This window comes from Chanodichthys erythropterus, chromosome 13 (assembly GCF_024489055.1).
Source record: "Chanodichthys erythropterus isolate Z2021 chromosome 13, ASM2448905v1, whole genome shotgun sequence".
Taxonomy (NCBI): Eukaryota; Metazoa; Chordata; class Actinopteri; order Cypriniformes; family Xenocyprididae; genus Chanodichthys; species Chanodichthys erythropterus.
The window spans coordinates 8279340-8301839 of record NC_090233.1 but is presented as its reverse complement, the minus strand read 5'-3'; the positions used below and the strand labels follow the sequence as shown (position 1 = coordinate 8301839).

Here is a 22500-nt window from a genome sequence, read left to right as displayed (position 1 = left end):
CTATAACAGCTTCAACTCTTCTGGGAAGGCTTTCCACAAGGTTTAGGAGTGTGTTTATGGGAATTTTTGACCATTCTTTTAGAAGCGCATTTGTGAGGTCAGGCAGTGATGTTGGCGAGAAGGCCTGGCTCGCAGTTTTCGCTCTATTTCATCCCAAATGTGTTCTATCAGGTTGAGGTCAGGACTCTGTGCAGGCCAGTCAGGATCCTCCACACCAAACTCGCTCATCCATGTCTTTATGGACCTGGCTTTGTGCACTGGTGCGCAGTCTTGTTGGAACAGGAAGGGTCATCCCCAAACTGTTCCCACAAAGTTGGAAGCATGAAATTGTCCAAAATGTCTTGGTATGCTGAAGCATTAAGAGTTCCTTTCACTGGAACTAAGGGGCCAAGCCCAACCCCTGAAAAACAACCCCACACCATAATCCCCCTCCACCAAACTTTACACTTGGCACAATGCAGTCAGGCAAGTACTGTTCTCCAGACAACTGCCAAACCCAGACTCGTCCATCGGATTGCCAGACAGAAAAGCGTGATTCGTCACTTCAGAGAACACATCTTCACTGCTCTAGAGTCCAGTGGTGGCGTGCTTTACACCACTGCATCCAACGCTTTGCATTGTACTTGGTGATGTAAGGCTTGGATGCAGCTGCTCGGCCATGGAAACCCATTCCATGAAGCTCTCTACACACTGATCTTGAGCTAATCTGAAGGCCACACGAAGTTTGGAGGTCTGTAGCTATTGACTCTGCAGAAAGTTGGCGATTTCTGTGCACTGTGCGCCTCAGCATGCGCTGACCCCGCTCTGTGATTTTACATTGCCTACCACTTTGTTGCTGTTGTTCCCAATTGCTTCCACTTTGTTAAGATACCACTAACAGTTGACCGTGGAATATTTAGTAGTGAGGAAATTTGACAAATTGAACAGGTGGCAACCTATCACGGTACCACGCTTGAATTCACTGAGCTCCTGAGAATGACCCATTTTTTCACAAATGTTTGTAGAAGCAGTCTGCATGCCTAGGTGCTTTATTATATACACCTGTGGCCATGGAAGTGATTGGAATGCCTGAATTTAATGATTTGGAGGGGTGTCTATAGTGTATAGTGTATATATTTAAATAGCTAATATATAAATATAGATCCAGCTATATATATAGTTATAAGCCAGAATATATAAATACAAATCCAAATATATATTTATATTTATATATTTATATATCTGAATATATAGTTATAAGTCTGAACATACTTTTGATAAATTTGTTTACTACATAAATTCATGTCTATATATTACATTTGATGTAAGCCTAATACAATCATGTAGATAGTTTTAATAAGGGCCAACCGAATGTTCACTCTATCTTGTTTTTTGACAATTAACTCATGGACTAAATTAATCATTACTGACAACCCCACAATGGCATCAATCCAAGCCCTCTTTTTTCAAAACCTTCTGTCTAACCACCTGTCATTTAGAGACCACTAATTATGATCCAATCAATTCCCACTTGTAAATAAATCAAACTATTTATTTTAATTCAAATCATTTAAACTTAACTAAAATATACTGCAAATGCAGTTTCATGTTGACTTGCAATATCATTGTTATAAATGCAAATATAGTTAATAATTGCACACTGAAACATGCAAATACATACTGAACTGTTTGGATACATGTTCACATACTCATTTCTATCAGGGGAAAAAGAAATGAAAAAAAGTAACCACTTTCATCTTCTGTGCAGGAAATGAAAGCATTTCTACGCGTTATAATTACAAAAATGAAAAGCCAAAATAAACCAATTATTCATCTAATCTTTCCACCTTAAATTGGTGTGATTAGATTTATCAGCACCCCACAAAGTGAGACGCTGAATTACAATGATCATAATATTTCCTGTATGCCCGTTTAATTGCGAAATTCATTTAGGTCACAGTGAGAGGCCTCTTAGGCAAATGTACGTGCCCCTCAAAAGAAGCCAGAAAAGATGAAAAAGCAAAGGAATGAAAGTGAAGTGTGAGAGGCAGTGAGTAAGAGGTATTGTGGCTGCAGTGCTGTAGCTACAGGGGAGCTGTGAGCATGAGGGGTCTCATCCATCACATCTCATCCATCAGATCCCAGAGGACTGGACACAACCCTCATGCTCCAGCTATGCTGGATAGTGGATACTGCCCGAGTGTGAGAAATTCAGCACTTGTTTTATAGCAACAGCATTTCTTGATTTGCACCAAGGGTGTGTGGATCGTTTGTAACTTGTGATTAATACACCCATGTGATAGAGTCCGTTTGAAAGCTTTTTTGCTGCAGATTTGCAGGCATCACTGTCTCTGAACCTCATATTGCTGACTCTGCTACTGAATATGAATTTGAAATGTAAAGAATATCCTAATATATATGCTTTTTAACATGTTTACACTTTTAAAAAGTGCTTTTTGTCTGCATGTATAAAAGTGTGTGTTTGGGTTGACTTAACTATACTCTGGGAACAAATTTGTCTAAGACAAAACCTCCATTTGAAAAAGGATCCTGATTTCTTCAAATAAAAAAAAAAAAAAGTAATTGTTGATTCATCAAAGTTCAATATTATGCTTTTTCAAGAAATCATGTAAAGATGAGTGAGGAGGAGAAAAAGAGCCTACTTCACCTTTCCACAAGGAGACAGCGAGTGAAGTGGCACCTGAGGCTTCCCATTTCCAGGACAAGCATATTTAATCACTGGACTGTAGTAGTGTGACTTCCACTAGTCATGACACAAATTGGCACAATGCCAAATGGTTGTCTCATTACAACAGCGAAAACAACTAATTCCTCGTAATTTATGGTCATACAGATAAGAGAAAGACATTCGGAACTGTCTTGTTTTTATTTGTGTACACTCTACACACACAATAAAAACAAAACATTGTACTTTTGTAAAATAAAGAAAACAAACAGGATGCTGATTTCCTTTCAACAAAGCTTGTGGAGCACATCACAAAAATCAATCAAAACTCAGCGTATAGGCTACTAGCAAGCTCTTGCGTGCCATCTTAACTCTTGGGCTGTGTTCCAGTTTGTTTTTTATGCCCTTCCCTCGCTAACTTCACTCAGTCTCGTTGACTCGGATGTACGTTATTACTTACGTTGCATGAGTGCCCACTACTGGCGGAACCTTTGCAATGGGCTGAATTGGAATGTCCTAAGCCCTTGATCACTTGGTTTGAGTTGGTTTATTATTTATTTTTTTCCCTTACAAAATTGTTTAATGCAGCATTCTATATGTATATATGCGTGTTATATATATATATATATATATATATATATATATATATATATATATATATATATATATAATAATTAATATATTATATTATAGTTGTTTGTGGTGGGGTAAATTAAATGTGATTTGCAGTGACGTCACAATCGTGTTGCATTGTGGGTTATGGAGCAGCCTGAAGTGTACATATGAAGTAGGCTCCCTCGGTCAAAATTTAGGGAGAGAGGGTCTGTCCATACAAACTTCCCTCGTCCACTTCACAAAGTGGAACGCACTTCAAAATGGCGGCAGGGTTTCTCCCGAGGGGAAGTGCTCAGGGAAGTTCGCGAGTGCTTGTCTAAAACTGGAGTGGAATGCAGCCTTGTTTTGGGTTGATGTATAGACCGTCTCTTCTTCTTCTTCTGCTTTTTTCTGTTGTGGTGGTTAGCAAACAGCATTGCATTACCACATGTGCCCCCTTCTGGTTTGGAGTGTGGATCGCCTGCAACTGACTGTATTCGTCGTTTGACTGTACGCACCGAACCGTGATGTCCATACCGTGATGGTTAGGGACGAAAAAAAAAAAAAAAGAAGTTTATATATATATATATATATATATATATATATATATATATATATATATATATATATATATATATATATATATATATATATATATGGACATATCTACAAGTGTCATTATGCCTTAAAATAATTGTATTGTAATTCTACAAATGCAAAAATTGTCTGTCAGGGTTTGGGTTAATCAGTAATATTTATTATTATTTTAGATTTTACAAATATTTCTACAGATATAAATCTACCCCATACACAGCGAGATAACCGGGGTGCAAATCCATAATCCACGGGACACCTAGACACCTATGGTATGTAATTTAAACAGGTAAACAGTAAACATGTAATTTGTGTGTGTACTTCAACATCTCTGTGTATATGAGGGGACATGCAGTGGTGCCCAGAGCCCGAGTGTCAGGTCTGACTCTTTTGTTAATACAGCTGCACATAAGACTACCTTATCTTTGGGCCCCAGGCGAACCACCCTGAGGATTTTGTGTGTGTGTGTGTGTGTGTGTGTTGCGAGGCAACAGAGGCAGGAAGGACCTGTCTGAGTAGAGTTGTTCAGACTGCAGGACAGTATGTCAGTGTCAGGGTAATTACTGTAATGTACTCCAATTACTTCCCTTTCAGTCTCATTCACTGTCTGTCTGTTTAAACTGATACTCGCTACATCAATAGACAATGCAACAGCACATGGTATCGTCACTGTAATCTCATTCAAAAATCTTATTCACTATCACAAATCAGAAACCTTCACTACTGTATCACATATAGCAACTGTATAATCATGTCTCTCCAGTGAGGGAAATAGCCTAGCTTCACTCGGAGGATCCTAGTTGGAGAGTCAGGGGGCAAAGAAATGCCTTTCTTTCTTTTATTTCTTTTGTTTTGCATCATTCTGTGACACTTTCGCATAACTGGAAAAAGAAACACTTTAGAAACATAGTGTTGCATGTATATACACAACTGCAGATGTGGAATTTTTATGTGCATATGTACAATTTTCTGCCTATTGAGTTGAAACAATTTTGAGGAAAATGTGTGGAATTCATTTAAATATGGTAAAATAAGAATACAACACCTTTGCATATCAGGATAGATGCCACAATTGTTTAATCTTGAATGCAAGCAAGTCTGTCCTAGACAGATATATCCAATAATATCTAACCAAGGACCTTAAAGGGATAGTTCACCAAAAAATGAAAATTCAGTCCGGTTGGTGAGGTCTGAATGCACTCTGATGCCGGAAGTGATCTCTCGCACTCACAGACATATACACACGAGAGATCACTTCCATTGTCAGAGCGCATTCAGACCTCACACACTGGATGCTCAAGTCAGTTGGACATAGTGGTGTATTAGAGGTAAACAATGATATAAATACTGTTCGGTTTCTCACACAAACCGATCGTTTCGTGTCTTAGGACATCAATGTGTCAAGGGTTTCATTTGGATTTGTCTGTGCATGTGTTTTTACTCTTATAGACGAAGACGATTGCCACGCATTATACGACTGACAGACGGCAACGGTTGGAGTTAAAAATAATCATTTGTGTTCTACTGAAGAAAAAAAAATCACCTACATCTTGGGTGCCCTGGGGGTAAGCAGATAAACATAAAATTTTCATTTTTGGGTGAACTATCCCTTTAAGCCCGTACTACCCATTTAAACAGTCTGTATTTGCATAAGCAACGGTCTTGTTTTCATTCACATCAAATGGCGTCCTGATTAAAGTCTATTAGTAGATATATGCATAATTAAATATGTTACATTATAAACAAACAGAAAAGGAGGACGATGTGAAGAACTTAGCTTCCTAATTCTGTGGAGTTCGCGGGAGCAGCTTTCGTGTGGGCCTGCGATGAGTCAAAATGAATTTAATCATGGAAAAAAAAATCCTGCAGTGTTACAATTACCAGCTGGATGGCTTGGCGTAAAGCAACACTACGGTAATCACCGGGAAAAAAACGAAGTGATCTTTTCTTAAGCGAACACCTACCACAGACCATCTAATAAACATACCCTTTCGACAAGCACTACAGCAGAATACAAAAACTGTGACCTTTCGGTCTTTGATAATTGAATAATAAAGACCAGTTCAGAGGCTTGTATGAATATCCAGCCATCTCAGCTCAATGACATCCGTCGATAGTGCACAGCAGAGAGCATTAATCACGCAGGCGTTTCTTACACTCCAATAAGGGGGCCGAGTTCAAGAGTGTCATCAGCACAGGCATGTAACAGGAGATCTCAATATATTTGCATTTGTATTTATACTCTGTGCCAGCTCTAGGAGGGAAAATGCATCTATAATGTCACCTTTAGCATGCATCCACCCCCGTCTGATCTAAGCATATACCCCCACACACACATACCAATGCGTGCCGACACCGATGCACAGAGTATACCTCGAAATTAGTCTAACGTTCATAAAAGATAACTCATTTGTGGGATCTTTTTGCTGGTACACATAATGAGTTGGACACTCAACCAATGGGCAATCCTTCTTGGCACTGTGAAGCATAGCATGTGCGCACTGGAATCAATTTCGATGTCAGCCAGCGGCCTTCTCACTATGCCATTTCATGCTATTGTTTGTGTCAACAGAACAGTGCCATGTAATAGAGGAGAAATTATATGCACAATTTTATGTCATTTGAGTGACAGTAAAATGAGTTTGAATAGGTGATAAAATGACTGGAAGTATTTTGTAACAGCACCCAAAAATTTGCGCTTTGGATCCTCCTGAGATACTGAAGAAAAACAATTGTAGTAAAGAGATGGGAGGCTTTTTCACCACTTCTTTTGGTGCGAGAGCTTGCAAGAAGGGGGGTTTTGGGCTTCTTTTGAGATTTTATTGATCTGCACAAAAACGCAAGATCAAAAACATGAAAATGAAATAGCTTCAGGGAGCCTAAGAAACGAGTCGATAGAAAATGCTCAGGCAAAAATGGATTGAAACTGCCTATTGTACTCAGAGTCCCTCTTGCTGTGGTAATAGTAGATGATGTTGAGCAACTACCAGGAGTGGGAGGGGACAGTATCCTCCCTTCTCTGCTGGGAGTCAAGGACTTCTATATGATAGTCTTAAAATGCGAATGGATTGGGATAAAAATGAACACTTTGGTAAACCACTAATGTAGAAGCTTGTTTTTCCCAGATGGTTGCACAGAGGAATTTTCATTTGTAGGTGAGGTTAATCAGGCACATGTGTTGTTGAAATGAGCTTGTTTCACTCAAATAGTAATGAAATTTCATTGTACTTAAAAAATTGTAATCAAAATTTCATTGTAGTAAGTTGAACTTAATATGATTGAGTTGCAGCAGATTTGCATCAGACTGAATACATGTTGAAATTAAGTGTTATTTTGTGTGTTTTTGCACAAGATTAACATAGGAAGACATAAGTTAGTGTTTATTGTTGTGTTATGTTGGGATTTACAAGGGGTTCTGTTATGTTAGTTTTATACGGTTACCATTGTGGTGAAGAGTGGAGCCTGTGGTTGGGTTGAGGATGGGCTGCAAAATCTTTAAGACCACATATACTGTATGTTGTTTGATTATATACATGCAAGTATACAATGACAGTCTCCTTGATAGTTTTAATAGCATGTGTTATTTTCTATCTAACATTTAACCAAGTTCTGAATATGATGTTTATGTAAATTAACTGTATGTAATTAACATTATGATGAGCTGGGCAAGGCTGAGAACTGTGGGAGTGAAGGGATGCCGGAGACGTGATTGTTCATGAGAGATAACTGTGCACCACACTGGCCTCGCTCCGCTTCCACAGCTCCCCGCCCCACTTGTCACAAAAATGTAAAGTTCTACTAACTTAAGTTAGTTTCCTTAAATGTTTTGAGTGTTCTGAACTTACTGAGTTCTACGGTATACTTAATGGCTTTTTTTTAACAGATTTACATTGCAGTCACATTTCAGGAAAATAGTGTAGAAGCATATGAAGCACTGTATACTTTGAAACCAAGCAGCTTTCTGTTGGTTAGTGCAGCAAATTTGTGTGACCAACAATTCAAGCGAAATCTGTGAGGGGAAATTTTTCGTCCTTGTGGAATCCATTAAATGGATTCCTATTGTAATGACTGGATATTGCCTGCAAAATTTTGCAGAGCAATGGTAAATGTGACTGCTCCTTACACCATGTCATAACCAGACACAATGCAATACTGTCCACACCAGATGTACCGCGACTACGAGACGCAACAAAATCAATCAAAAATCACAGCCAATCAGAAGACTGTGTGGGTGGAGTCTCTCTGCAAGCCCACAGTACCCACGATAAAATTAATACATATTCAATCAAATTCATAAACATTACACCATTTCACGATGATTAAATATACATACTGAGTGACTGAAACAATTTTTGTCATTAGGGTGACCACCATCAAACAAACCAAATGTGGGACGATTACTAAGTTTGTGTGGGATAATGTGGGACATGTTACCAACACTAAAACACAACCTGAAGCTGTAATATAATGTCTATCTAACTTAATAAAAACATTTGTATTCTGCCTTTCAGCTGATAAAAAATACTTTGTTCTTTAGTCCTTTCAAGAAAACACCATCACAATGTAACATAACATGTCTTTATTTTACGTGTAATTTAAATTAAACATCACTGACACTAAAGGCAGCAGGCATCATGCAGATAACCATTTTGGAATTAGGTGACCAGATTTCTGAAATGGAAACTGGGGACATTTCCTATCTGAGTGGTCAAAATATCACCAAAACCTAATTTGTTATTATCTTTTTAAAAAACAGGGACAATATTTTTTGGGATGTATTTGTTTTTAATTGTTGTGGGTTCCTTATAGGCTATTATTACATTAATAATTATGATTTAGTTTTATTATTAGGATTTTTGCTCTGTTTTTAATACAATTCACCAAAAAAAAAATAAAAAAAATAAAAAAATAAATAAATAAAAAACTTTTACACGATTAATATTAGCCACTGTAAAAGCAGTTCAAAACAATATGCCTGTTATAACATCAGTGTGACTTTACAAAAGCACTACATTACAAAAATAAAACAACATACACAGGCCTATAAGATGATAAATATAAACAGCCTTTAACAAATATTTTTTAACATTATTGAATTTAATATTTTAATTTTCACAAGCTGTTTTTAGCTACTGTATACAGAAATTACAACTGTTTAACTTTTAACTATTTTTAACTATTATTTTGCATTTTAGACTAATTTTAAGCACAAAGTTTGTGTATTATTTTATTTTATTTTTTATTTATTCATATGTGTGTACCTTCACCAAGTGTGGAAATTACTGCGTTATGACTGCAGAACTTTTGTGGACGTTTAAAATTGTGCAAAACAATCTCGCACCCTGTTGAGGCTCTGTTATAAAACATTTGGATTGACAGCCGTCACAACCTACTAGTGTCCATGTTTACTCCTTTCTTTTCAACCATGGGATAGGATTTGAAAAAATGGCTGTTGTATTTGTGTAAGGCGGGATGTTACTTCTGTCGAAGCGCTGTTAGGTGAAAAACTACGCAGCAAAAAGAATAAATAAAATGCTTTCTTAAAAAGGCAAACGAACGCATGCACGTTTTCTTAATATTATAATTAAAAACCAACAGACTGATGAAAATGCGGGACATTTTCTCAATATGCGATGTCTGGGACAAGGAGTCAAAATGCTATGCGGTACAACGCAAAGCGGGACGGGTGGTCACCCTATTTGTCATATAATACACTTTGTTTGTTCACCTTAAGTTCTTATTTTCAAGATCTGACATGAATTATCCATTGTCGCTTTCAGTATGTCTATAAAAATCACACTAAATTGTATTCAATCTCACACTAAATTCTTAACATATTAAATAAAGCACATAACCAGCACCCTAGATTATAATTTTCATACTTTGTATGTTGGTGTTCCAGCCACACCCTCACAGAAATAGAAACATTTTCCAAAATAGAATTGTCATGTTTGCTGTCACTACTGATCAGGACAAAAAACTCTGATTAATATTGAAAAGATATTGCAGTGTTGTGTCACGTCTGGTTATGACACAGCGTTAGGCCCTGTCCCAAATGCCACCCTTAGTTCTTGTGGTCACACTTTGGTGCCTCAATGCAGCATAAACTAGTAGAAGTCCTCTGTGGAGCCAGCATCAGCAAAAAGGTACATCAAGGGCACATAGTGGCCACAGTGGGGTGCTTATGAGCACCCTTCTGAAACCTAAAATGTCAAATGGGACACCATACGGTCTTGTGGATTTCAAGGACACAATGCAAAACCCAAGTGCAAATTAAGATGCTGAGATGGGCTGATGGGGACACTCGAACAGAGCACTGTTTTGATTGTGTTTACACTTTTCTGGGAAATAAACCTTAGTCATAGTTGCCTTTGCATATTAAACTGGGAGAAGAGAAAGTTGTATAACATAGGAAATGTGTACCCTTTTACCACAGTAGCCACCTATGAGATGATTCTTTCAGGACTTAAAAAAGTGATAAAGAAATAACAAAAGTTTTTGGCAATACAAGAATGGATTTGTGTAGTGTCAACTTCATGACAGATGAACTAATTATTCATCAGGTAGCGATCTTTAAGAAGGTTTGTAGTCAGAATAACAGTTTGATTGCAGTACATAAGCACATGCCAAAATTCACTGCAGAACTGAACACTTGATCAAGCTAATGTTCATGCCTGTGGTTGTGTATGTAAAACTGTATCAGGGAAAAGAGAAACTGTATCTGTTCTGACTGTGATGCATTTGCATGAGGTCAATGTAAAAATCTGTTTCTGCATAACACAACAGAGAAACATATGTCGGTTAGTGTCGTGAGAAGCGTTTAGCTTCTGTCTCGGTCAGGCTTAACCAAGCGGGGAAGAAAATGTCGTAAATGTAGCGCAATAAGATTTCAATTGACTTTGACAGAATGGTGCTGCATGACCAATTTGCTGTAATGATATAATCCTTGGCGGCACAGACGGCTGTGTTTTATGAGCAAAAGAACTTGGCAAGTAAACCATACTGTTTTGCCAATACTTCTATTGCAAACATAAAATTAAGTGGCATCCTCAGGTGACAGCAGTTGCGTTCTGTTTGAGAAAAACTCTCAATTCATTTCTCTACAGACCACATTAGAATAACAAACATCAAGGTTTTGAAAATTCCTGCTTAAGTTAACAAACCTTTAAGCGTGTAAAATACTGTAAATCAAAAGGTCTTTGTACGATATAAAGTTAAGTAAACATGACCTTGTGTGTCGAATCGGTGTGAGTTTGGCAGGATGCAAGAAGCAGGACACTCTGCATTTACTCAAATATGTAAAATGAAAGGATAATGACTGCGGTTGACTGAAATCTGTCTGTTTTAGTGCTTCAGTGTATCTCCTGAAGTATAATACACACGGGAGAGAACAAGAGACCTTTCTCCTTCGGGTATAATAAATGTCACGTCGCATTTCAAACAGCCGATTAGCAGTTCCTAAAAGTTACAGCCAACATTTAAAAAGTTCACTGGCTTTAACAAAATCATCTAAAAAATCTACAGGCAAGAAAGGCCTTGCATTTATTTATTTATTTTTTTTTTTTCGTTAATGTAGTTTATGGATCGTTGTATAATTGATGTTCTGTCAAAACGCTACAACCTTGTTTTTTCCTGTCTCATTGTGAACACAGCATTACTTATGAGCAAAATTAGGCATGCTGTACTAAAACATCCTTTGTCCCAAGTGTAGCAAGTTTGATTCTTTTTAGTGAATCGGTATGTTTGGATTAAAAAGAAATTATTCACCATGCAAGTCCTTGCATTGTCTTTTTTAAAAGTAATGAACCAGAAGTAGCAACAGATATTTTGAGTGTCACAAATTATCAAAAGAAAAGAAAAGAAAAAAAAAGAAAAGAAAAGAAAATGTAGGGCAGGGACTTGTTTCAATCTGTCAGTTCATTAGATTTTGAGATGTGGGCGTTGCACTCAAAGGAATCTGAGCTTGCAGAGAAACTTTTTTAGAATTGCGAGATATAAACACAATTATGAGTTATAAAATCAGAATTGCATGATATAAAGTAAGAATTCCATGATATATAGCCAGAATTGCGAGTTATAAAGTCAGAATTGCATGATGTAAAATCAGAATTTATTTTATTTTATTTCTTTTTCACGATTGCGAGTTTTTATCATGCAATTCTGACTTTATATCTCACAATTCTGACTTTTTTTCTCAGTATTGTAAGATACAAACTCACAATTGCAAGTTATAAAGTCAGAATTGCGAGATATACTCATAATTGTGAGTTATAAAGTCAGAATTGCATAATATAAACTCACAATCGCATCTTATAGTCAGAATTGCATGATATAAACTCTCAACTGTCTTATAAAATCAGAATTGCCAAATATAAAGTCAGAATTGCGTGATAAAAAAATTAAAAAGAAACTGTAATGTAGGTTGAACTCAGAGGCAACGGGAACTGGATTCAAATGCAAATAATGTATAATGGTGAAATAACAAAAATATATACAACAAAACATGAAGAACAGGAAATCCGCCAACATACAGCCGTAACAAAAGTCCAAGAACTAGCATAGAACACATTCAGACCTATATCATGAAGATGAGAGGGTGAATTTTCATTTTAATGCCAACCTAAATGCTGATGTTCATCCCTGTTTATAGTTTCATTTTTTAGTTGTATATGGAGTAAAATGATCTGATTACATTTAATGCCTCCACTCTTATTCAAGATTCATTCATTCATCAATTACAAAACCGCTCACTGTTTTTGAGGCAAGTTGAATTAATAATTAAATAGAATATATTGCTTGTTTAAATAGCTTCAATATAGTGGTTAACAGCTTGTAATATAGTTAACAACTTGCCTATTGCTTAACATCGTTAAATTATGCGTAGCAGAGTCACTTCCCCAATGCTAATTATCTGTCGCTAAATGTTTTCCTTACAAGGCACAAAAAAAAAAAAAAAACCTACAAGCTTGGTGAACACTAAGGTGAACACTAGCACAGGTGGTGTTTTTCATTAAACAATTTAGTTTTATGGCAGAAGTAAAAAACAAATTGATGATTATAAAGATGTGAGAACATGGGGGCAGTCAGCAGTGGCCAATGTTAGCGCACTGCTTCACTGATGAGAGTGAATGTGACGTGGCCAGATGTGGCTGACCAGCAGAGCATAGCAGCGTTGAGGTGACACCCTATTGAGTCACCCAATCAGACTTGGCGGCAGCTATGACACATCCTATAAGAAGCATGGCGAGATAGGGCTCACTGAACACAATGAGCTATAGGACACAGGGCGACGATACACGACCTTCAGGCAATGTAGGTTTTTTTTCTCTCTCAGATAATTGGAGTATATGTGCTTTCATAACCTTTGCCCTCTTCAACAAACATCATGATAAGTCAGGGATTATTCTGCTTCTTGCAGCCGTACTCATCTCTAATGGCATGCATGTGTACCTTGAAAATTTCCTGTCCTCTCTATGTTATCATTTATCTTGTCATAGATGGATGTGAGCAGTACCTCAAACACGCGGTCACTGTCCTCTCATTAGGTTGCTGTGATACATAAATGTTAACATCTCCATCATTTCTGACATATTCAGACAACAGACTCTAATTCTTGAAAATAATTTATGAAGTCTCTAAGAGGGGAGATAATGATGACAAAGACACACAGAAAACATTGTTTCATTAACAGCATATTGCCATGATCAAAAGACTATAACAGAATGTATTAACCCTATAAAGCCTACTGTATAATATTTGATATGCAAATTTCTAAGGCCTCAAAATTATGTTCAAAATTTTGCTAAAAAATATTATACAAAATCTACTACATGCACTACAGAGACTACAGAGATTTGACCATAAAACTAAGCATTTAAATATCTTCTTACTAAGACATTATTGGGACAACTGTTGAGTGACACCTGATACTTATATGCATTTTATGTATAGTAGTCTGTTATACTGTTATATATATATATATATAAAATAAAAAATAGACCCTCATTGATACACTACAAGCTATCAGAATTGCATCTTTTTGCATATTTGCAAAAATAGCATATTTCAGCTGTTTGGGCCTCTGCATATTTTTATTTTGTCATTATTACTTCACTGTTTGCTGACCAAATCTCAATGTGATATGTGGATGCAATTTGTTTTTATGGGTGGACAAAAAGGTCCCAAACTAATGGAATTAGTCAATGCAAAAATACTGATCAGAATTTGATTTACACATTTTCTGAATAAAAAGTGCAATCTCTCCACCACAAGGCTACAGTTGTGTTAAGGCGTCAGAAAGGTTTTTATCATGTTGCTATGCAGTTTCTAGGCTATTTTGTGTTGTTGCTATGGTGCTGCTTGGCAATTACCAAGGAGTTTATGGTTGTTGTTTACTGGCCCGAGTCCATGGGGCCTACCTCCAAGTTTCTAAGTTATTCTGGTCCCCAAATATGGCCCCTCTTCAAAGTATGTTTAAGTGGTTGTTTTGGCCATTTTATCATCTGCAAGTCGACGATAAAAAAAAAAATAAAAATAGCAACAGCTCTTCAGATCATGATTAATGTCCATAGTTTCACACCAATATTAATAACAACTAACCAACCATATTCTGATTTTGGTCAGAGAACCGGGACAGGCCAAATAATCTGTCTCGATACAATTCAACAGCTCAGCTTTCAGCTTGAAAAACTAAATTTTTAGAATATTTTTCTGACCTCCTGGGTAGGCAAATGATTGAAGGGTACCACTGGCTTTTTCCTCACAACAGCTGTTTGCCTGAATTGCTGGAAACCAATTGTACACGTACTAATGTAGCCAATTTAATTTAAAAGACATGCTAAATGCTAATAAGATACTCACAACAATCTTGCACTGCCTCAACAGCTCTGAAGTAACCCCCTTGCAGACCCAAATATTGTGATCTGTTTCAGTTGTTACACATACAAAACATTGTTTTTCATGATCATTCTCCAATGGTGAGGCAACAATTCTTACTCTGCAATGATGGTCTATAATGACCAGCAGGTTTAAAATGTAGATTCAAAATCTAATATTTCTACATGATTAAGTCCTTTAAGATTCAGTCTCTATAAATAACAGATGAAAACAGTTGAATGTCTTATAATGTACGAAAAATGAAAGGAACCTGATGGTGGGAAGGAATGAGAAGTCGGGGGCGACTTCAGCCGAGCTTAATTCATATTTAAAGACTTCCTTTATTACATCTTTAATAGCCTTTTTTGTTGGTATCCCTCAACTTTTGGCTCCCAGCACAGTTTAATTCACCTCCCATTGAGTTGACTGGCTCAGAGCTCTCAACTTCTGACTTTCATCTCCTTTCTTTTTGCCTGAGCTTTTATTGCTCTTCTGCTTTTCCTTGGAGAATTAATGCCACCATATTGGACCACAAAAAACTCCAATACGAGTGCATAAAAGTATGAGGTCAGAGAGATTTACTGTTTTGGAATTTAATATCACAGTAAACTGAAAAACTACTGCAGATGAACTTTCATTGAAGATATTAGATTGGAAAAAGGTATTAAATCATTCCCTCATGACATGGAATAGAAATTAGGCAACTGCTTTTTTACAATATCAATCAGTTTGATGGTCCTTTTTGCTAAAATGCCACAGTATTAAGATAACTCTCCCAGATTTCACTTCCAAACTAAGGATAATTCTCTGCATATGCCATAACATTAAGAGGATTAGGTTCAGAAAATGGATCATGATGCTTGTAGTGACAAGCATCGGTGTACTCTGTCACTATATGGACACATCACTGTGGATGAAATGCCCACATCTGCTCTGTAATTTGAGCAGGTTTCTTTAAAGACTATATGACATATTATATTGATTTATGTGTTCTCAAAAGAAGAACTATTTTAAAGATGCACTCAATATTTCATTAAAAAAGGCTTTACAAAAAATAATGAACAGCACTCTACTTTAAATCAAGTAGACTCACATCATCGGTAGCCTAATAAAAGCTAAGCTGGGGGGGGGGGTTATTTTTATATTTGCCTTATCGAGACACCCATGTTGAGAATATATGACCAAACAAAAAACGCTTGCTTTTGTCTCAGTAACCTTCCTATTATCAGGAAATTTTGATCGCTGAATAAATTAATCATGTCTGACGCCGAATAGGGCATAGTGTGATTTTGCATCCACACCACTAGGTGTCAGTATACCAAGACAACTACCATAAAAAAAGAAAGTTCACCATATTTATTTATTTTCTTCAAAATGGGAACTATCATAAGCTAATGAATACAATACTTTAATAAAATACTGAAAATGTACTTATCATTCTTGTTCTCCAATATAGTGGTGATGTAGAAAGTTTAACAAATACATAGTATACCAATTGCAACACCTTCTGACCCATAATGACTGTCAAACTCTACTACAATTCACTCCACTCTGTAGACACACAGACTAAAGTTCAGACTATGTCAGATAAAACTTAATGAACTATACTTGCTAAGGCTACACCGCAGCTCTGTCTGCTCCTGTTCGGGTTAATGAGTTATCGAAGCCTAATTAATTCACGGTGAATTTCTAGATTGAAGTCTGTGAGTTTCCATTACAATTAGAAGGACTCTGTTTATGAAGCGTTCCTTCGACATGCCTCAAAGAGCAGCTAATATCCTACCTCCCATTTCTCTCATCTGAGGAGAAAAAAAGGCTAATTTTCCTATGCCTTCAAGGATTTGAATAATAATTTTATTACACAAGAACCCTAACCCTCCAATTCTGTTGACAATGAGAAATAAAATGAAAACACACAGGCCAGATAAGAAATATGCCTCATATCCCCTTGGCTCTAATTTGACAAGAACTGGGTCAAGCTCATGAGAAATTTAATTTGAACAGATGTCAATTAATACCCATAATGTCTTTACTTTGAAAAGCAGAATCCTTCTCACAATCTCTTAAAGCCTGGCACTCCGCTAGAGATTTAGTTAGATCTTCTGTGATTTGTCTCTTGTCTCTTGTAAATCTGTTTTTACCTTGTAAGGAATGTGAGTCAATGAGGTTTCTTTTTTAGCTCTCAGGAACATGCAGACATCGGGACAGTGAATGACACAGGAATAAAGCCTGACTTGGTGTATACGCACTACTATGCACAACTATTTTGCTAAGAATTTGCTTGTTATTTAGTATAATCCATGATAGACCACCCAAAAATAAATTAGAAAATTACTTACTTGAGTGTAAACTGCTCCACAGTTGAATTTGGGACCAAGAGCAGGTAGATGTTGAGGGTCTCTCCTGGCTTTAATGGCCTCTCTGGTAGCCTCAGGAAGAGGTTCTTGTCAAGCTGTTTGTCTACCACCAATTGTTCCTGACTGGGCTGATACAAACTGATGCTCCCAATACGCAAAAGGGGTTGTTGGGAAGAGCTCTCCCCTCTGGATGCTCCTCCTCGGCGTGGGTAGCTCTCCCCACACTCATCATTGCTGTCTGGATCATGGAGAGTATAGTAAAGCTCCACTTGAAGGGTCTCCCCACTTAATTCAAGCCCATCTGTTCCTGAAGACTTTCTGCGACCCAGTGGTGCTACATTAACATTAAACCATGTGGAAGGGAGATCCAGTTGGGCCAAGCACTGCGCCAGATTCCCTTGTAGCTTGCAAGAAGTTTTGATCTCTCGAACATCTCTAAAAGCATGCAGCCTCACACATGGAAGCTTGTCCTGAATCTTGAAGTCATCCCAGTCTCGCCCTGCGATATAGAACAGCACCTGAACCAATGGATTACTAGCAAACACTCTAGACTGTACAATAAAGGCCCGGACCTTCCAGTTGACCGTCAGCCTTCCAGGTATGTCCAAAGGACTTGATGGCTGCAGCAGGTCCTTGGACAACGTCTGATCTTGGGTGAAAGGCCCAAGTGAGATGTTGATTGCAGGCAGCTCCTTGGTCTGGAAGACCACAAAGCTTTCGGAGCGCTGAAGAGGGTGTCCACGTTGGCTGCCATATGATGGAACTCGGGTCTCCTGGAGAAAGAAGGCCAACTGTGTGTTGGAGAGCTTAAAGTTAGCAGGGAGGTAAACTTCTGGTGGACTGGAGGTGGTACTAGGAACAGGGACGCTGAAGAGAGCATCGGAACTGGTAGGGGAAACTTTACCAGCAACTGCAAAGACAAAACAAGAAGAAATACTATTAAATATGCACTGCCAATATTCTGTGATAGCCAAGAATCAAAACTGCTAACACACAGGTTCAAACTCAGTAGAGATGATTTAGGAATTTAAGATCTCATGGAGTTCATGAAATCCTGCTTATGCTCAACACCAAACCCTTAAGTGGGCACTCAACTTCATACAGCTTTACAAGGGAAGACCCTTGAGTTACAGCACTGCGAGTGGCTCTTGGGGGAAAACAAAGAAAAAATTACAAGTAGCAAAAAATTCATTCATTGCATAAAAAGGAATTCAAGATCTTTTCTGTATCTGCTGGTGGCAGGGAAAAAATCTCCATTTTTCAAGAAAGTGAACAAATTAATGCTTGTTCTCCCTTTCATGCCTCGAGAGGTCAGTTGGCTCTGACAATAGATGCTGATTAATGGCATGCAAGAGACAGAGGTTTCCAAATGAACTGTTTTGGATAAGTCAGACATGTATGAATTCAAATAATGAGCAATACATTTATATAGAGAATACATCGGCTGAGAGGATAGAGCTGATCATCTTTACCAGAAATTCTCACTATTTAGAGTGAGGTGAGATATCGACTAGCATGCAACAGTTTGTCCAATAACATATTGTACACAGAAGACATCATTGATCTCTATCTCTTGGGCTCCTAAGATTAACTACCTAAGACTAGATCCCCAATCAATTGTGGAGAAACTTCAATACGCTGATCATAATCTGCCTGTACTGGAGAGAAATAGATACTCTTAGAGAGATATTCAAAGCAAAGTTGACCAAATAAAAAAGCTATAGAAAACACTTGTGTTGTAGAGTTACTGTATGGAAATGGAGATGCTTATGTTATTTGCGAATTCAATTCATCATCATACACTCTATTCAATATGCTCTCAAAAATCAGGGGAATGATAGAACTTACTTATCATAATGACAAGGCAAAGTGGACAGAGAATCCATGGCAAATCCACTTGAACAACAAAATGTCCCATATTCCACAAAGGCTTTGCATTTAAACTGGGTACTTCACAACTTGAATCACTTCACAGGCACACAAAAAGAGTATCTGTGCAACTTCAGCCAAACTGTAGAACAAAGTCTGATAGCTGAAGATCAAGCTCAGTTCAAGCTTTGAAAACCTGCTAAAAGTCTCCAAACTTGAAAGCACATGAGTAGAATCCTCTCAGTAGTAATCCAACTGTATCCAGAACCTGCTCAAAGATCTGAAAGACACTGATCACTCATGGCTGTTGGGAGGCTCCGAAGGCACCTCCTGCCCTGCAGCATGATCGGAGTGAGTTCACACTAGCATTCGCTCACTCCATCTATTCTCTGCAGTTCCTGTTTGATTGTGACTCCTCCTAGCAGATCCCGTTCTCCTCTTACAGCCTGAGACAAAGCCTAGTCACCGCCCTGTCTAACCACACCTCACCCCAAACAGTAATAAACTCTTTAGCTCTCATTCACAGCCAGTGCAAAAGCACTCCTCCCAGGACACCAGCGTGGCAGACTACAAACTACCCTATTACATTCATCTTCTCCCACTAGACGTGTTGAGGCAGACTCTGAATGTGTCTGTGTGAGGGAGAGTGTATTTGTTAGGGGGGCTGGGTTTGGGGGAGGGATGCATAGCTTGAGCGCCTTCAGGCAAAGAGTGGGGGATTAGTGGGAAGATCATTGACGAATTAGCTCTCCTCCTTTCCTCATCCGACGGCCCCTGGAAGATGGGGGATGGGGGTGGAAGGTGGTGGGTGCGCTGCCCTTCCAATCACCCAGAGAGTTCTCGAGAGCTCAGAGAAGGAAATAAACTATAATATGTGGGACGATGCTCTGTGCCAAGCTATCCTACTAATACAACAAATAAAATGACTGCACAAAGAGCAGCAAAATAAGAAATATTTCTGACCAGCGCATTCCACAGCTGGAATGCAACTTACTGAGTGCCACTTTCTGTGAAGCAAATGACATCTTTGAGACTTCTTTCAAGGGAGGTTCCCTCAGCTCCATTACATTTCTGACATTTATCATTGTGCTCATTCAACAGGTAAAGATTATAAAAGCCCAAAGATTGGGTTTCACTCTCAACTGTCAGCCTGAACACCTTTTGGTTTGGCTGTGGCTTGTAGAAACAGATATGAATATCTCTTAAAGGGATGAGCTAATGCCTCTGAAAGCCAATCCATTACAAACACATTAGGCACCAAAGAGCTAGTTTTCCAGATACCGGCAGTCTAATGTATACATGGTTTCAATAGCTTCATCGGATTATGTGCTTCCAGTGCCCCCAGGGATACACGGTATGAGAGGTCACATTTTCTAATACATCATGCCAATCATTGCATAGGCTCTGCACTGTGTCAAAGAGAAGGCACATATGGGAGTACAACATGACACCAAAAGTCCACCCCAATCCCTCCCTCCCAACCCCACTAATAGACCTCTGGGTGTAGTGGAGAGGCGGCTGCTGTTGCTGAACTCAGTAACAGGATACACATCTTTTGGTCAATGACTGTGGCTCGATACAATCCTGGGGGCTTTCTGTATCTTTTGAGCTGCAGCCTTATGAGAGATAATGGAATACGCCTTTGAAATGTCAAAGTTGCACTGTTTAATATAACTTACCATTGCTGTCATTTTTCTCTGTAATCCCACACTTATTTTTGACTCATGGGCAATGTAAGATGCTGGAAGGAAAATAAGAAATTCCCCACAAGCATGCACACTTCCTTTCAAATAATCTGTCTAGCGGGGCAATTGCTCTAGGAAATAATCCATGCTGCTTTTTCTTAGAAAAAAATAATGTGACAACAATAAGCATTAGAAAAGAAGTCCCCCCACCTACGTGCACCACACACATATTATGAAAGTGTGCATAACCTACAATTGCAAACTTGATGTTGTCATTTGTTTCGGAGTCTGTTAAAGTTTGAAAATGATTCAATGGCATGTTATATTACTTCCCGGTTTGAATTACTGAACAAATTGTACAGAGTATTGAGTTAATTAATGAGCTGTACCTCAGAAACATCTCTATAAAGAGACACGAGAAGTGCAAGTGGAATTGTTCCATTTGAATTATTGCATTCAAGTGTACCCAAAGGAAATGCGCAGAGGGGAAATTGAATGAAGAAGAGGCAGTGAGAATACAAGATGTGACATGTGATCAAAGATTGGGATGATGCAATTTGAAAGGTAAATCACTATACGGCAGACAAGGAGAATGCAACGTTCAATTTGCAAACACAAACTTTTGCATAATTCCATGATTGATAAAGTCACATCTGTTAAACTGAGGTAATATTTCAATTCATAAATTGGCCATTCTACAGAATTGGTGCAAACTGCTGTCCGACAACCAAAAAACACACTTAAAAAGCATCTAAGTATTCAAATTTTAGATGTTATCCTTCTATTATCTATTAAATTCCACAATAATATTTAAAATATCGGTAAGCTTAATATATATATATAAAATCATCATTTATTGGGTACTTTCAATTGGGAGGTGGCTGTCCCGAACCCTAACCCCTAAATTTCAACTTGTGGAAATGATATTGAAATAAGTTCTTTTTAAAAATATATTACAAACAAAGTACAAACAGTGTATATTTTAGTCCATTGGGTGAGACTGATTTTAACCACACTTCCTCATTTTCCATCCCTTTCTCTCATAACCTCTCTTTCATAGTAGATAGGTACCCACATTTTGAGTTAAATGTGTTCAAAAGTCGGAAGATCTGTGTGTGACTCAAAGGAACATACACTAAACACCTTTTTTTTCTGCAATTAAGCAAACTTTTTTTTTTGGTGTTATTCCATAAAATTATTTTTTATGTGTGTACAACTGTTCAGAACTGTGCTAGGTAACCATGTGCTGATTATCGTCTTTCTCTCAAAAGTATCTAAAATTGTCACTACCGGAACAGTCACAAATTTAGCGTTTGTGTGTGTACAACTGTTCAGAACTATGTATATTTGTTGTATTTTGTATCCAATCTTTCTTTGTAAAAGGCATAACGTTTATCATACTGATTTCAAAGTTAAGGATTTATTAGTTTGAATATACATTGAATCAAACACTGTAATAACATCTTAGTAGATAATTCAATATACTTTCTTTTTGACAAAACATCCAGTAATGTGTTGGCAGCCACCACATCACATTACAGAATGTTATATATATTGTTAAAATTGTAAGTGTTTTTGATTTTCTATTTTTTATTTATTTATTAATTTATTTAATTTTTATTTTCCACAGGTAAAAAAAAAAAAAAAAAAAAAAAAAAAATTTATATATATATATATATATATATATATATATATATATATATATATATATATATTTACAAGGTAGATGTAAACAAAATCTCAATAGTATCAATGTAACCCTTCTTATTAAATAATTTATTATTGTGTTTCGATAGTGACAAATTTGGGCAGAGGAAAAATATTCCAAAACATTCTGAAAATACAATATGAGAATTAACTG

General features: G+C 37.4%; 1 protein-coding gene across 2 annotated transcripts in view; it reads right to left on the bottom strand.

The window, feature by feature from the left end:
• Nucleotides 1–22500, bottom strand: part of tmem132e (transmembrane protein 132E) — a 408751-nt gene that overhangs the window by 95150 nt on the left and 291101 nt on the right. The window contains exons 1-2 of one of the 2 annotated variants that reach the window (XM_067406235.1): nucleotides 18934–19300; nucleotides 17068–17995 (exon numbers count right to left, since the gene is read on the bottom strand). In XM_067406235.1, the coding sequence (XP_067262336.1) occupies nucleotides 17068–17995; nucleotides 18934–19003 (998 nt within the window). In that variant the 5' untranslated portion in view covers nucleotides 19004–19300. Of the gene's footprint in view, nucleotides 1–17067; nucleotides 17996–18933; nucleotides 19301–22500 lie in introns of those variants that run through there. The other variant, XM_067406236.1, reaches the window with a different exon arrangement.